The sequence below is a fragment of the Rhinopithecus roxellana genome, chromosome 3 (assembly GCF_007565055.1).
Source record: "Rhinopithecus roxellana isolate Shanxi Qingling chromosome 3, ASM756505v1, whole genome shotgun sequence".
Taxonomy (NCBI): Eukaryota; Metazoa; Chordata; class Mammalia; order Primates; family Cercopithecidae; genus Rhinopithecus; species Rhinopithecus roxellana.
This window is the reverse complement of record NC_044551.1, coordinates 40446795-40460591: the sequence shown is the minus strand read 5'-3', so window position 1 is coordinate 40460591 and position 13797 is coordinate 40446795. Positions and strand designations below refer to the sequence as shown.

Genomic DNA, 13797 nt, shown 5'->3' with positions numbered 1-13797 from the left:
GATACAGTCTAACAGGTGCACAGCTGCTAAGACTCATCGCTGGGAGTAAAACTCCATCTGGCAGACCCTACACTGGTGTCTCTTTCCCCTGTGATGAAAGATCAGAGAAGGGAGAGAGATGGTGCCCAAAGGAGGGGACAGTCTTTGAGCTGGGCCAGCACCAGGGCCATTCACTAGATAGCCATCTGCTGCCTTCCATCTCCCAGGCCCGTTGCAGGTGGATGCAATCATGTGACTAGTTCTGGCCAACAGAAGAGGTGTGGAAGGGACAAGCATCACTCCTGGGTTGTCCTATGCACAATTCTCCAGTCTCTTTTTCCTGGTAGCAGGGGCTGATGTGGATGTCTGGTACTCTAAAGGACACTGGAAGGTGGGGCCCCTGTCTCCCTGGGACTCTGACGAACTGTGTGGAGCAGAAACAAACCCCTGCCACACAGAATAGGAGGGAAAACTTTTGTTGTGTAATTCAGGGAGATTTCAGAGTTGTTTCATTTCTGACTCACACAGGAGACTCTTGGGAAGGCTGAATGGAGAACACAGCCGTAAACTGGAGGTGGTTGGACAATGAGGGAGACGAGGCTCAGAAAACAGAAAACTGGCTGGGCATGGTGGCTCACACCAGTAATCCCAGCACTTTGGGAGGCTGAAGCAGGAGGATCACTTGAGCCCAGGAGTTCAATACCAGCCTGGGCAACATGGCAAAACCCTGTCTCTACTAAAAATACCAAAACATTGGCCAGGCATAATGGCGTATGCATGTAGTCTCAGCTATTCAGGGAACTGAGGTGGGAAGACTGAGCCCAGGAGGTCAAGGCTGCAGTGAGCTGTGGTTGCACCACTGCACTCTAGCCTGGGCGGCAGAGCAAGACCCTGTACCCCACCACCCCTCAAAAAAAAAAGAAATTGAAAAATTATTGTTGAGTCCATTCAGTGCCTAGCAGAGAGCCTTATGCTATACCTGACCTTGAACATGTTTAGTGAACCAAGAAACAAGTCAATGAATGAATGAGGAGGAACTGGATTAATATACCTCCACCCAGGCAGTATAAATACCCGAGATGCCATGTCTCTGGGTGAGGCCTCCAGGGAACAGAATGGCCTGCTCCTGGTCCCTAAGGGAAGGCCAGGACAAGGCCTCACTTACTGTTCTACCCTTGCAGTCTAGAGGGCTGTTTCCTTGGAGTCTCTGGGTCAATGCCCTGAGTGCAAACCGGCCAATGCATAGAATCATCAGAGGTCATAAAGATCATCACCTTCCATCCAAGGCACTACGAGAGCTAACCTCTGAGTTCATTTGATCATTTATTCTTTTGTTCATTCATTCATTCACCAAATGTGTATGAAGTACCAGGAACTGGGACGCAACAGTGAATACAATAGACATGGTGCCTGCACCCCTCAAGCTTACCTTCTAGCAGAGAGTATAAGAAAAAAAAAGAGTATAAGAAAAAATTTATTAAATAAAATTATTACAAACTATGATAAGAGCTAAGAAGGAAATAAATAGGGAGGGGCTTGAAATAAAGAATAACAGAGGTTGGCAGGACCCCTTTTAGGGGACCCGGGTTTTATCCCCATCTCAAAGCTGAAAAGTGGATGCACAAAGTGCTCTCACCCCAGACACCTTCCCACCCTGCCCACAGCCCAGGCACTGTGCCAGGCTCACCTTGCCAGGGTTCGGCCTGGATACCTTGAAGCCTCACTGACATCTTAAAGGGGTTCCCTTCTCTCAGCCTGGCCCTCCAGGCCTCTGCCTCTCGTTCAGCCTCACCTCCCAAAACACCCCTCCCCTCCAGGTGAGCGTCCTGCATGCTCCTCTGCCCCCACACTTCTCCTCACACTGCGTCTCCAACCTGGTTGCCCTTCCTGCTTTTGGCAACCCAAGGTCACGCAAGGGGGACTCCCCCTTCTGCCATCAGCGGGGCACTTGAGTGCCTGCTGACATGAATGAGACCATAGACCAGAGGTAGACCATAGACTATAGACCAGAGGGCCTGCAGGGAGTAAGGAGGCTTCAAGTCACGGCTCTGTCACTAAGGTGGCGGGCGCTCAGATCACAAGCAGTCCCTCAGAAGCCTCTGTTTTGCCATCTTTAGAATGGTCACCAATTATAACTGAACACTTCCCCGCTGCCAAAGCCCGCAAGGCTAAGACCCTCCGCCCAGTGTGGATGCCCGTCATGAACTCCGAATGGGGACCTCTCTTCCAGCATGGACTAGGTTCTGGACCACACTGGGGGCATCCTGTACATGGCCTCATTTAATGCAGCAATCTAACCATGGAGGCACTCCTAGCTCATGTTACTGATAGGAACATTGGGGGACAGAGAGGATGAGTGACTTGTCCAAGGTCATGCAGCAATAAAGGGTCATACTGGAACCAAAGACCATATAACTCCAAGGTCTGGCCTGGCCTAGCAAGGAAATCTAGCCATTCCCCACAGCCCAGGGAAGCTTTTAAAAGGAAGTCAAAAGGGGAGGCAGGTTGGGATGGATGGGCTTTGGCATGCAAGAGATCGAGATTCCAATCCCAACTTCACCATTTATCAGCTAGGTGACCTTCGGCAAAAAAAGGGCTGCTTCCCCACCTGTGAAGTGGTGATAATGAGGGTGCCTACCCTGCGGGGAAAGGGGCATAACAAAAGGAGTGGACCTTTGTTCCCTCCCTTCCCATCCCTCCACCCTGCACATGAGAAAGAAAGGCAGGACTGCTGGGGGTATCCCCAACCATGACACTCACATTGCCCATCCCATATTTCCCCATTTCCTTCCTCTTCCTCATCCCTCCCCACAACTTCCTTATCCTGTTCATCACCCTTAACAAAAAGCCCAAAGTCTGCCCACAACACAGCCTTCAGAAGTCCCCATGGTACCCGTGGATTCCCAGGAGCAGGAAGGCCGGAAGAGCTCAGGGAGAAGCACACCTGCCTGTCTCGGGCCGCCCTCCCCGTGTGCCTCACCTGCAGGATGGAGGTGCGCTGCTCATTCTTGTGCACCTTGGATGCCAGTCGGTTGAACTCCAGGGCCATGCGGCCCAGGTGGGTGAAGAGCTGGCCGTGGTCCGGCTCCTCGGCACACACACTCAGCGTGGTCTCCAGGCGCTGCAGATGCAGCATCAGGTTGCCATCCTCATGGGGCAGGGGGCCCAGCACCTGGAGAGGGAAAGGGCACACGGCCCACTCTTCACCAAGGCCTCAGTAGGCACCGCCAGTCCATTCTCCCTCTGCTTCCTCATTTCTCATGACTCAGTTTCCCCCTGTGACCCCAGCTCAGCCCAGGGAAATTCTCCAGTTATGCAGGTTCCCTGTCTGGGGCTGACTCACAGGGCAGGACCCAGGACCCACAGGCCACTGGTGGCTCCACAGCAGCGGGGCCACCATCCTCCCACACACTGGGCCTTGCAGAGTGCCTGACAGTAAGTCACTTGTCTGCCAGACCTCAGCATCCTCATCTACCAACCCTTCCCTCCCTTCAACTTCACAGGGTTCTTAGGACGATGAATTGACCCCTGAGAGCAGCAAGCCCAGAGAATGGACATCACTGTACAGTCAACCCTCCATATCCATGGGTTCCGCATCCATGGATTCAACCAACCACAGATCAAAAATGTTGTAAAAAAACAAACAGGCCGGGCATGGTGGCTCACACCTGTAATCCCACCACTTTGGGAGGATGAGGCAGGCAGATCACAAGGTCAGGAGATCAAGATGGCCTGAGTGGTGAAACCCTGTCTCTACTAAAAATACAAAAATTCGCTGGGCATGGTGGCACGTGCCTGTAATCCCAGCTACTCGGGAGGCTGAGGCAGGAGAATTGTTTGAACCAGGGAGTCAGAGGTTGCAGTGAGCAGAGATCACAGCACAGCACTCCAGCCTGGGCAACAGAGTAAGACTCTGTCTCAAAACAAAACAAACAACAAAAAAAAAAAACTGTATTGAACATGTACAGAATTTTTTTCTTGTCATTATTTCCTAAACAATACAGTATAACAAAATTTAGCATTTACATTGTATTAGATATCATAAGTAACCTAGAGATGATTTAAAGTATACAGGAGGATGTGCATAGGTTACAGTGAACTACTACACCATTTTACATAAGGTACTTGAGCATCCATGGATTTTGGTATCCTCAGGGAGTTCTGGAACCACTCTCCCATGGATACCAAGGGACATCTGCATATACATCCTGCAACCTCCGCCTCCTGGGTTCAAGCGATTCTCCTGCCTCCGCCTCCTGAGGAGCTGGGATCACAAGTGTGCACCACTACACCGGGCTAACTTTTGTATTTTTAGTAGAGATGGGGTTTCACCGCAATGGCCAGGCTGGTCTTGAACTCCCGACCTCAGGTGATCCACCCACCTCGGCCTCGCAGAGTACTGAGATTACAGGCGTAAGCCACCATGCCTGGCCGACATGTGTGTCTTCTGGGGAATGGTCCAAGCATTCATCAGCTTCCGAGGACCGAAGACTCAAAACAGTTTAAGAACCACAGCTTCAGATATTTCAGAAAATCCCAACTAGTACAGTATATAAGAAATAAAGCACACTGTGGGCAAGATAGTTGACTCTCTAGTCTATCTGGAATACTCCTACTAAAGACAATTGCCTTGTTACGCCAATTCCACACCCAAGGACCTACAGTGTTACCCTACCGCAGACGGCACTGGGCCCAGCTCCCCTGGACGGGCATCTAAGGCCCTACAGCCGCAGGTCCCATCTGCAGCAGCATCCTGTTGGGCTCCCCACTTTACCCTGCCTGAACCCCCACACACCGGGTCTGGTGTCTCTGCAAGTGTCCTCTCTGCCTCTGCAAGTTCTGCTCATCCTTCCCACCCTGCCTATGGCTCAGCTCCTCCAGCAGCCTCCCAGAAACAGTTATGCGAATCACAGGACATCAGAGCTACAGGGAGCCTCAGAGATCAGACTGGGAAACCAAGCTATGGGGAGGAGGAACTTGCCCAAAGTCACCCAGTAAGTCAGTGGCAGAGGTATAATGAGAACTGAGGTTTGCTGACTCGCTCTCCAATGCTCTGCTGCACTGACCTCCCATTTCTCTGAACTCTGGAGGAATGGCAACGACTATAACCACAACTTCAGGCATTCCCTGAACACCTGTGTAACGGCGTCAGTGCCACATTCTAACAAGAGGAAATGCTGCTGTTTCAACTCTGCATCCATTCCCCCACGGCCTCTTTCCATAAAGGAGCTGAGATGGCAGATGCTGCTCTATTTAAGGCTCATGCAATACTTCCCATGCCAGCGACTTCTCCAGACTACAAGCTTCAGAGCACGGGGGTGCTGTGTTGTCTTGGCTCAGTGGCTCAGGAAAGACAGGGCACACTGTAGAGCTAATGAGGAACTTACTAAGTGAGTTAAAGTTATCGGTCCAAAGTCAGAGTGAAACACTTTCTGAGCAGGGAATCGTGCCTCCATGGCCAGCATCTCAGAGCCCTCAGGGACAGAACAGGACAAGGGGACAGAAGGTTCCAGGAGACAGAACATAGAGAGCCTTTCTAATACTCAGAGCTGCCTGAGGCAGTGGTGAACCTCTCAACACTGAAGACATGCTAGTTAGCTAGATAACCACCTGAGGGGGCCTTGCACTGGGCACTGACAGGTACACGGGGCAAGCAGTGAACACAAGCACATTTGTCAGCCAAACCTTTGTGAAGGGAGGCAGCAGGGATCAACATATCAGTGAAGGGCTAGAGCACTTACTGCTTGCATAACAACAATTAAAGAAAAAAACTTGGCCGGGCGCGGTGGCTCAAGCCTGTAATCCCAGCACTTTGGGAGGCCGAGGCGGACGGATCACGAGGTCAGGAGATCGAGACCATCCTGGCTAACACGGTGAAACCTCATCTCTACTAAAAAAATACAAAAAATTAGCTGGATGAGGTGGCGGGCGCCTGTAGTCCCAGCTACTGGGGAGGCTGAGCCAGAAGAATGGTGTGAACCTGGGAGGCGGAGTTTGCAGTGAGCCAAGATCACGCCACTGCACTCCAGCCTGGGTGACAGAGAGAGACTCCTTCTCAAAAAAAAAAAGAAAAAAACTTAAAAGTGGGAAGGAAGGGAGAAGGTAGGAATTTAGGATGTTTAAAGAATCTTCCACCCAGCACTTTGGGAGGCCGAGACGGGCGGATCATGAGGTCAGGAGATCGAGACCATCCTGGCTAATACGGTGAAACCCCGTCTCTACTAAAAAATACAAAAAACTAGCCGGGCGACGAGGCGGGCGCCTGTAGTCCCAGCTACTCGGGAGGCTGAGACAGGAGAATGGCGTGAACCCGGGAGGCGGAGCTTGCAGTGAGCTGAGATCTGGCCACTGTACTCCAGCCTGGGCGACAGAGCGAGACTCCGTCTCAAAAAAAAAAAAAAAAAAAAAAAAATCTTCCAGACTTTTCACAATGGTTCTTCAATAAGTCAGTCATTTTAAGAGAGAACAGAAGGAGATATAGTTAGGACAAAGGCAGCCAGCATTGTAAGCTGTGGAAAGAGGATGCTGGGCAGAAGCTCCAGAGCTGTACGAGAAAGAAAGAGAGAGAGAGAGTGTGTGCGTGTGTGTGTGCATGCATGCGTGTAAGTGGAAAGTTGAACCTCCTACCTGTGTACTCCAAGAGTCTGCACAAAGGGTAAATCACCTGTCTTACAGGGCCCCGGGCCTTCCTGACCCTTCTTTCTCCCCCAGGGTTGGAAGCCCACAGACGCAAAGGGCTGAGTCATAGTGTGCGGAGGTGCCTGGCCCCTGGCAGAAGGCAACAGGGCTGGCGAAGAGCCCAGGCTTTCACAACGGTTGGGTGCCTGTGTGCCCCAAGTCGGGGAAGTCACTAGCCCAGGAATTTGCATATGTGAGCGAGAAGCACCCTCTGCTCCTGCCCCTCGTGCATCCCCAAGTGACTCCAGGGTCTGAACAGGTTCTGTGCCTATCACATGGTAGCAAGTGACAAGCCAGAAAGGGGGCAGCAGGTCAAGGCCGGGGGGCCTGCCCGTCCACTCACCGTTTCATTGGCATGGCTGCTGCTCTCTGGTGGAGAACTCTGCTCCTCAGGAGTGACCACTTCAAATTCAGAGGAGGTGCCCTGTGCAGAAAGGAAGTCAGGTGCTGCCCGAGAGAAAAACAGCTCAGCCCTCCTCTGCGGCCTTGTGGCTAAGAGCAGCAAGGGGGACAGAATCTCTTCCCACTTTGAGTTCACAGGGACCGTTACATATCATCTCACATGAGATCACAAAGCAGGATTCTCGACAAGCCTGTCATAGCCCTCTACATAATGTGAGGTCATATCCCCTCGATGGCCAATCCTCTTCTGTAGAAGGGAGATGTGGGACTAGCTGACGTTGAGCCAGCAGCACTGTAGGATTGCACTTTTTAAGGCCGTGTACTTTTTAAATGCTTTCATGAGCTCTATTATTTCTCAGAGTGACCCATGGAGCGGGTCAGAAGGTTATATTCTCTTTGGAAAGATGAGGAAACTACAGCATACAGTTGGTTAATGCAAAAGCAGGGACCGAACCCAAGACTGCAGATCCAGCATTCCTGCCACGGCCCCAGAGTTGTCTCTTAGGCCCAGATGTCTCTGGTCGGTTTCCCAGAACACAGATGGCAGCTGTTATGGCCACCACCAAGCACGGTCCTGTGCTGGCCTTCCCAACTCAGTCCTGGAGATCCCAGAGGAGTGAACTAATCTGAGAAAAGTCCCAGAGATGATTCAACAAATTTGGAGACTCTTTCAGGATTCAACCAAATCCAGGGTGGCCAAGGAATCCCAGATTTTTTCATATCTTTCCGTCATTCCAAGTAGAATTATTGGTCATTCAACCAACTGAGATGCCAATGGCCCACCTGAACCAGCCGTTAGCTCTGGGATCTGGGATTTCCATGTCCCCCTTAAAACTGGTCTGCAGCCTCCCTTCATCCCAGAAAAGGGGCAGGATAGATGAGATGAGTCAGTGCTCAGCTTCCAGCTGACCCTCATGGCCACCAAGAACTCACCTCTGGCTCTTGGCCCTGCCCTAGAAAGTCTCCCTCCTCCATCTACCCTTTCCCATTACCCATGCAATCTCAAAACAGGTCCTTCTTTCCCTGCACCTGATCTGTAGGATAAGGATGCTGAACTATACAATCCCTTGTAGGATACCAAGCAAAATTTCTCCAACCAAATCTGTAGATGGTTTCTTTCTTTCTTTCTTCTTTCTTTCTTTCTTTCTTTCTTTCTTTCTTTCTTTCTTTCTTTCTTTCTTTTTTTTCTTTCTTTCTTTCTTTCTTTCTTTCTTTCTTTCTTTCTTCTTTCTTTCTTTCTTTCTCTCTTTCTTTCCTTCCTTCCTTTCTTTTTCTTCTTTCTCTCTCTCTCTCTCCCTTCCTTCCTTCCTTTCTTTTCTTTCTTTCCTTCTTTCTTTCTTTCTTTTTCTTTCTTTTCTTTTCTTTCTTTCTGTCTCTCTCTCTCTCTCTTTCTTTCTTTCTTTCCTTTCTTTCTCTCTCTCTCTCTTTCTTTCTTTCTTTTTTTTTTTTTTTTAGAGGGTCTTACTCTGTCACCGAGGCTGGAGTGGTGGCATCAACATGGCTCACTGCAGCTTTGACTTCCTGGGCTCAAGTGACCCTTCTGCCTCAGTCAGCCTCCCAAGTAGCTGGAACCACAGGCACATACCACCACACTCGACTACTTTTTTTTCTTAGAGAGATGGAGTCTCTCTATCCTGCCCAGGCTGGTCTCAAACTCCTGGGTTCAAGCAATCCTCCTGCCTCAGCCTCCCCAAATCCTGGGATTATAGGCATGAGCCACTGTGCCCAGCCTGTAGAAGATAGTTTCTGAGCCCTCTTTGAGAATGTGAGCTCCATGTCACATCTGTCTGTTTTCCTAGCACTGTGCACACTCAGTGATACTTAACAGTATACAACTTAGTAAGTGAGAAGAATTCCTTGTACATATCAGGGTCTTCCTGGTAAGTTTTAACTATGACCTTCATTTCAAAATGGGGAGGCTGAGGCCCCAGAGGGCTTGCGATGGACTTGCCCAATATCACCCAGTGAGTCAGAACACAGTTTCTTGACCTCGACCCTCTTTCTTTATGTTCTTGTATCTGTCAGTAGGACCTTGAGGTCCATCCAGACAACCTCCACCCATGACTCCAAATAAAACTTACACTGGATGGAGGCTTCTGGACTGGTGCTGGCTTGTCACTGGGGCATGCAGGGGCTGTGGGAGGTGCTGTGACATTTGAGTCCTTTCCTGGAGAATCAAGAGAGCACAGATGAACTGATTGGGAAGGGGAAAAGCCCAGGTACCACCCTCACAAGGGCAGCCCTTGACAAAAGGGTTCTCAGACAGGATTCCCCACTTGAGTGTGGGAGAATGGGAGGTGGTCTCATCAGGGCCAGGTAGTCTGAGAAAATGGCCTGCCCTGGAGTGACAGAGCAGAGCCTCAGCAGAGAGACCATGCTCCCTGGGCTTACTGGGAAAATCCCAAGTTGGCTGCTGCTCCTTGCTGCCCCAGACAGGCCTCAATGATAAAGACAATGATTTACAATTTAAAAAGTCTTTATGCATCTATTATCCCAGCCATTCTCATAAAGCCCCATGTGCCCATTTTAAAGGTCAGGACACTGAGGCTTGGGAAGGTCATCAACTTGCCCACAGTCACATAGCCAGCAACTGCAAACTCAGGATTGAGCCTTGGCCCTCCCTCCCTGACTTCCTGCGGTTCTTGCTGCAGGGAGCTCCTTGAAGGCAGCTTCACTTCTCACTCTGGCAGTGGACCTGGCACCAATCAGGAACTCAGGAACACTGCCGAATAGACAAGCAGAGGCTGGAAATGGCCACTGACTGAAGCACAGTGGACTCTGAGACCATCAGTTTCCTCCATTTGTCCATTCAGCAAATGCAACCACCAGCCAATAGAAGGCTGTCACATTGGCCTGGGCCAGACACCATACAGTAGAGCTGCAGCAGGAGGCATCTGAGTCCAGCTGGGGTGGGGATCATTTCCATCCTGGTCCCAGACCTTGCCCTGGACTTGGAGACATGCCAGAGTAATGCACACTCTGTATGCATGGTAATGCCTCTACCATACATGGGACTTCAAACCCGAGTCACAGTCACCCTTTCCTTTAACAGGCAGCACACGTAACCTTACATCTGAAATACGCTGCAGCAGGCTAACAGGCAAGGTCCAGCTTCTTCCCTGGGCCTCAGCTTCCCTAATTGTAAAATGGAAGCGCAGGGCACAACCAGGGAGCTTTCAACTCATATGCCAGCTCCAAGCGACAGGTAGTAACTGCTTAGAGCGCTATACCTGGCACATAGTAGCTGCTCATTAAATATTTGTTCACTAAATATGTTGATAAAGCCCCCAGGCCACAGGTCTGCAATGCAGTCAACTGTTGTGATCTATTACTCATGTCTGCTTGGGGCCTCAGGAGTGCTGAGTCACTGGCTATTTTTAACAAGATTGTTTTGAAGTCCCTTCCAAATCTGACCTTCTGGGGGGATGTGTGGCAGCCAAAATACGAATGGAAGGGTAGTCTGTGACCTAAGGATAAACCAGGGGATGTGAGTTTTGGCATAAGAAGGGAGTTCACTGTGAAGGATTTGGGCAGTTTAGTTTCAGGGAGGGTCAGAGGTACCCAGACTCCTCTTATACCTGTGAGCTCAGCCAGGGGGTCGAAGGAGCCCAAGGAGGGAGAAGGTGATGGGAGCAGCTCATTGTCCTTCACTAGCTCCTCTGCCTTCTGCCGGAGCCTGGTCGCTTCCATCTGGGACTCCTCCAAAAGCTCCCCTAGAGGTATTGGGGAAGAGGAAGCAAAAGCATTTACTCAGTTCACTGTGCTGCTTCTCCCTGTCCCAGGCCCCTAACCCTGCTGCTGCCTGGCTTCCGAGGCTCCAGGCCCTGGACTTCACTCCCACCGTTGCTCTGTGGGCCAAATGGGACAAACTCCATGCTGGCCCACCACAAGAAACAGGCTAGAGCAAGGAAGAGGGCCCAGCAATCAGGGGACACAGGAGCGGAAGGAATCTATGAGAAACTCCTCGCCCCGCCCCCGCACCAGCATTCTCTTTCTGCCCCACTCCCTTCACACCCAGCCAGGGGACTCCACAGAAAGCCAGGGGCCCCCCACCCTACCACCATAGCAGCCTGGGCTACCCACAGCCTGAGCCTCCAGGGCAAAGGGCTGCCTGCAGGGCAGAGACCTTGGATAATTCCAACCAGCCCTCTAGGCCTTCATTTTCCTTCTCCTACAAGCGGAGATGGGGAAACTTGACTCCTCCCTCCCCAGTCGGCTATCCCAAGCAAGGATCTGCAAGCAAGGAGAAAGCATTTTAAAAATCAGGGAGCTATGCGCCCCTCTAAAACCTGAGACTAGAAAAGGGAGCAGCAAGGCAAAGGAAGAATTCCAGGAGTGTGGAAGAAAGAGCCCCCTCTGGATGGGAAAATCAATGAAAGCCTTGCCTGGAGGAGAAAGGGATACAGCAACTGGGTGCTGATGCACAGGGACTGTCGGTCATGTGGAGGGAGGTGGGGTTGTTCTAAAGTGAGGATGGCTTGAGCAAGAGCCAGGAGAAGAGAACTGGGGGATCTACCACCTCCTTGCTTCAAGCCAAACTCTGTTCCCTGCTCCAACACCTGGGAACACGTGCCCCAGTTGCCCTGGTGATGCCAGCTCTCCCCATCTCTCGTGCCCCAGAAAGAGGAGGCCATTCTGGTTCCATGGCCACAAACTGGGCCTTCCAGCCCCCTCTCCCTTAGCCCACACCTCCCTCTTGGACTTGAGTCCCGTCATCCTGGTTTTAGGGTGCTGAGGAATCAGGGTTGGGAATACTGTCACCATGCTACATGGTGCATAGAGACAGCTGTGAGGCAGGAGCCAGTGCTGGGCCAGGAGGGACAGGGATGACTTGAGCAGAGGCATATGCCAGCTTCATTCTCCACTGCTGGTAGACGGACTGGCATCACACTCTGCAGGGAGGGGCGCTCGCAGGGAGGGGACAGGGTCTGCTTTACCTAACATCTTTATCCCTTGCATTTTTTCCTTCAGCCGGGAATTCTCCTTCACTAGGCGCTCAAAAGCTGCGGATGCCTCTCCTGAGGGCACGCTGCCCCCAGGGTCGTAGATCCGGTACGGTCCTCTCCCTTCCATGAGGGTAGCTCAGCCCCTGCCGTGGTGCCCGCCTGGCTGTAAGGACAACAGCAGCATATCAGCAGGCTGGCCAGGCCATGGGGGCATCCTTTGCAGAGAAGCTCTAGTGTGTCAATGCCCCAGAAGGCAGTCCCCCGCTTTAGGCTGGTCTGACCATATTACAGCAAAGCAGGACAGTCACCTCCTTTTATCTGGACACTTTGCCTCTATTAATACAACCTTAGAATGACATTAGTTTCTCTTAGCAGCCTCAATGCATTGTTGACTTGTTTGGAACAGGAGTCCAAATAAACAGTAGGGTGCAATGTGGGATACAAGAAAGAACCTGGACTTGGGGAAAAAAAAAAACAAATCTGAGTTCATGTCCTGTCTGTGAGGTCCAGAAGAACAGGAATCCCATACGTTTTACCCATCATTGCATCCCCAGAGCCTACCACAGTATTAGCTATGAATTTCGCCCAATAAACACTTACTCAATTAAAGGCCTAGCCATTAATTTACTATGGGATTGTGGGCAGTCCCTTCCCCTCTCTGAGGGAGGGAAATGAAAGTCTTAAGTTAATTCAGTAATCTTTAAAGTAAAATGTTTGTACCCTAAGGGATAAGCAAGTCAACTCAGTCCAAAGTTCCATTTATATGTGTATCATCTTCTTTAAAAAAAGAAAAGAAAAAAACACCCTGACTAATATTTAATACACTGTCACCCTCCTCCGTGAGTCTCATATCATGTATGGTCTGTCCCTTGCAGTTCTAAGGAACAGAGAATTTTTCATCAAACCACTGTCTATTTGAGCACCAAGGCTTTTTTAGTAATTGTTCAGTTTCATCTGCTTTATGTCACTGAAACCAGTTGGAAAGGTGATTTTAGAATCCTAGCTCCGTGACTTAGCAGAGAAGCTCTCTGTCCATTCACTCATCCATTCAACAATTACTTATCGAGCATCAACTCTGTGCTAGGCACCAGTCTGGGTGCTGAGGAATTATCAGCAAACAAAACAGACAAAACTCCTTCATGGAGTTTATAGTCTAGTGGTGAAAGCAGAGGAGGGTGATGGGGAACACATTATTTCAGGTGATCAAAAAGTCTATGGACAAAAATTTGGCAGGGAAGGGTGAGGCAAGGAATTTCATTTTAAATGGAGCTGGGACGAAAGTCCCCATGGAGAAGGAGCTATTTTAGCAAAGACCTGAAAGGGGTGAGGGAACTAGCCATGAAGATATCTGAAGGAAGAACACTCTTGGCAGAGAGAACAGTAAGGGCAGAGGCCCTAAGGCTGAAACACCGAGCCAGCCTCCAGCCCTCCAAACAGCTCTCCAGCATGAAAGGGCCCCCAAGTACAGACTGTACCACCCTGCTTCCGGAATGGAAATGAAAGATCAGAGTGAGAAAGGATTAATGGCAACACCACCATCCTTGAATCATCTCCTTGCCAGGCACTGCATTAAACCCTTCAGATATACAATCTTGGTGGAGCGGCACAGTATCTAACATGTATACTAATCTATCTGCATTTTACAAAGAAGAAACTGAGGTTCAGAGAGGTTAAGTAACTCAGCCACAATGACCCGGCCAGCAGTAAGAGCCAAGATGCAAAGTCAGCTCTGCCTGCTGTGACTCTAACCCTCACCACACTCACACAGCCAGGACACAGAGCCAGAGGGGCA

The 13797-nt window shown here is 50.5% G+C and overlaps 1 protein-coding gene across 12 annotated transcripts in view; it reads right to left on the bottom strand.

Annotated features, from left to right (window-relative positions):
• TNIP1 (TNFAIP3 interacting protein 1) overlaps positions 1-13797 on the bottom strand; it is a 58427-nt gene that overhangs the window by 24027 nt on the left and 20603 nt on the right. For 9 of the 12 annotated variants that reach the window (XM_010373668.2, XM_010373673.2, XM_010373669.2 and 6 more), the window contains 5 exons: positions 11997-12168; positions 10638-10772; positions 9141-9226; positions 7001-7081; positions 2960-3151 (listed from right to left, as the gene is read on the bottom strand). In XM_010373668.2, the coding sequence (XP_010371970.2) occupies positions 2960-3151; positions 7001-7081; positions 9141-9226; positions 10638-10772; positions 11997-12132 (630 nt within the window). In that variant the 5' untranslated portion in view covers positions 12133-12168. Of the gene's footprint in view, positions 1-2959; positions 3152-7000; positions 7082-9140; positions 9227-10637; positions 10773-11996; positions 12169-13797 lie in introns of those variants that run through there. The other 3 variants (XM_010373677.2, XM_010373676.2, XM_030927368.1) reach the window with 1 other exon arrangement.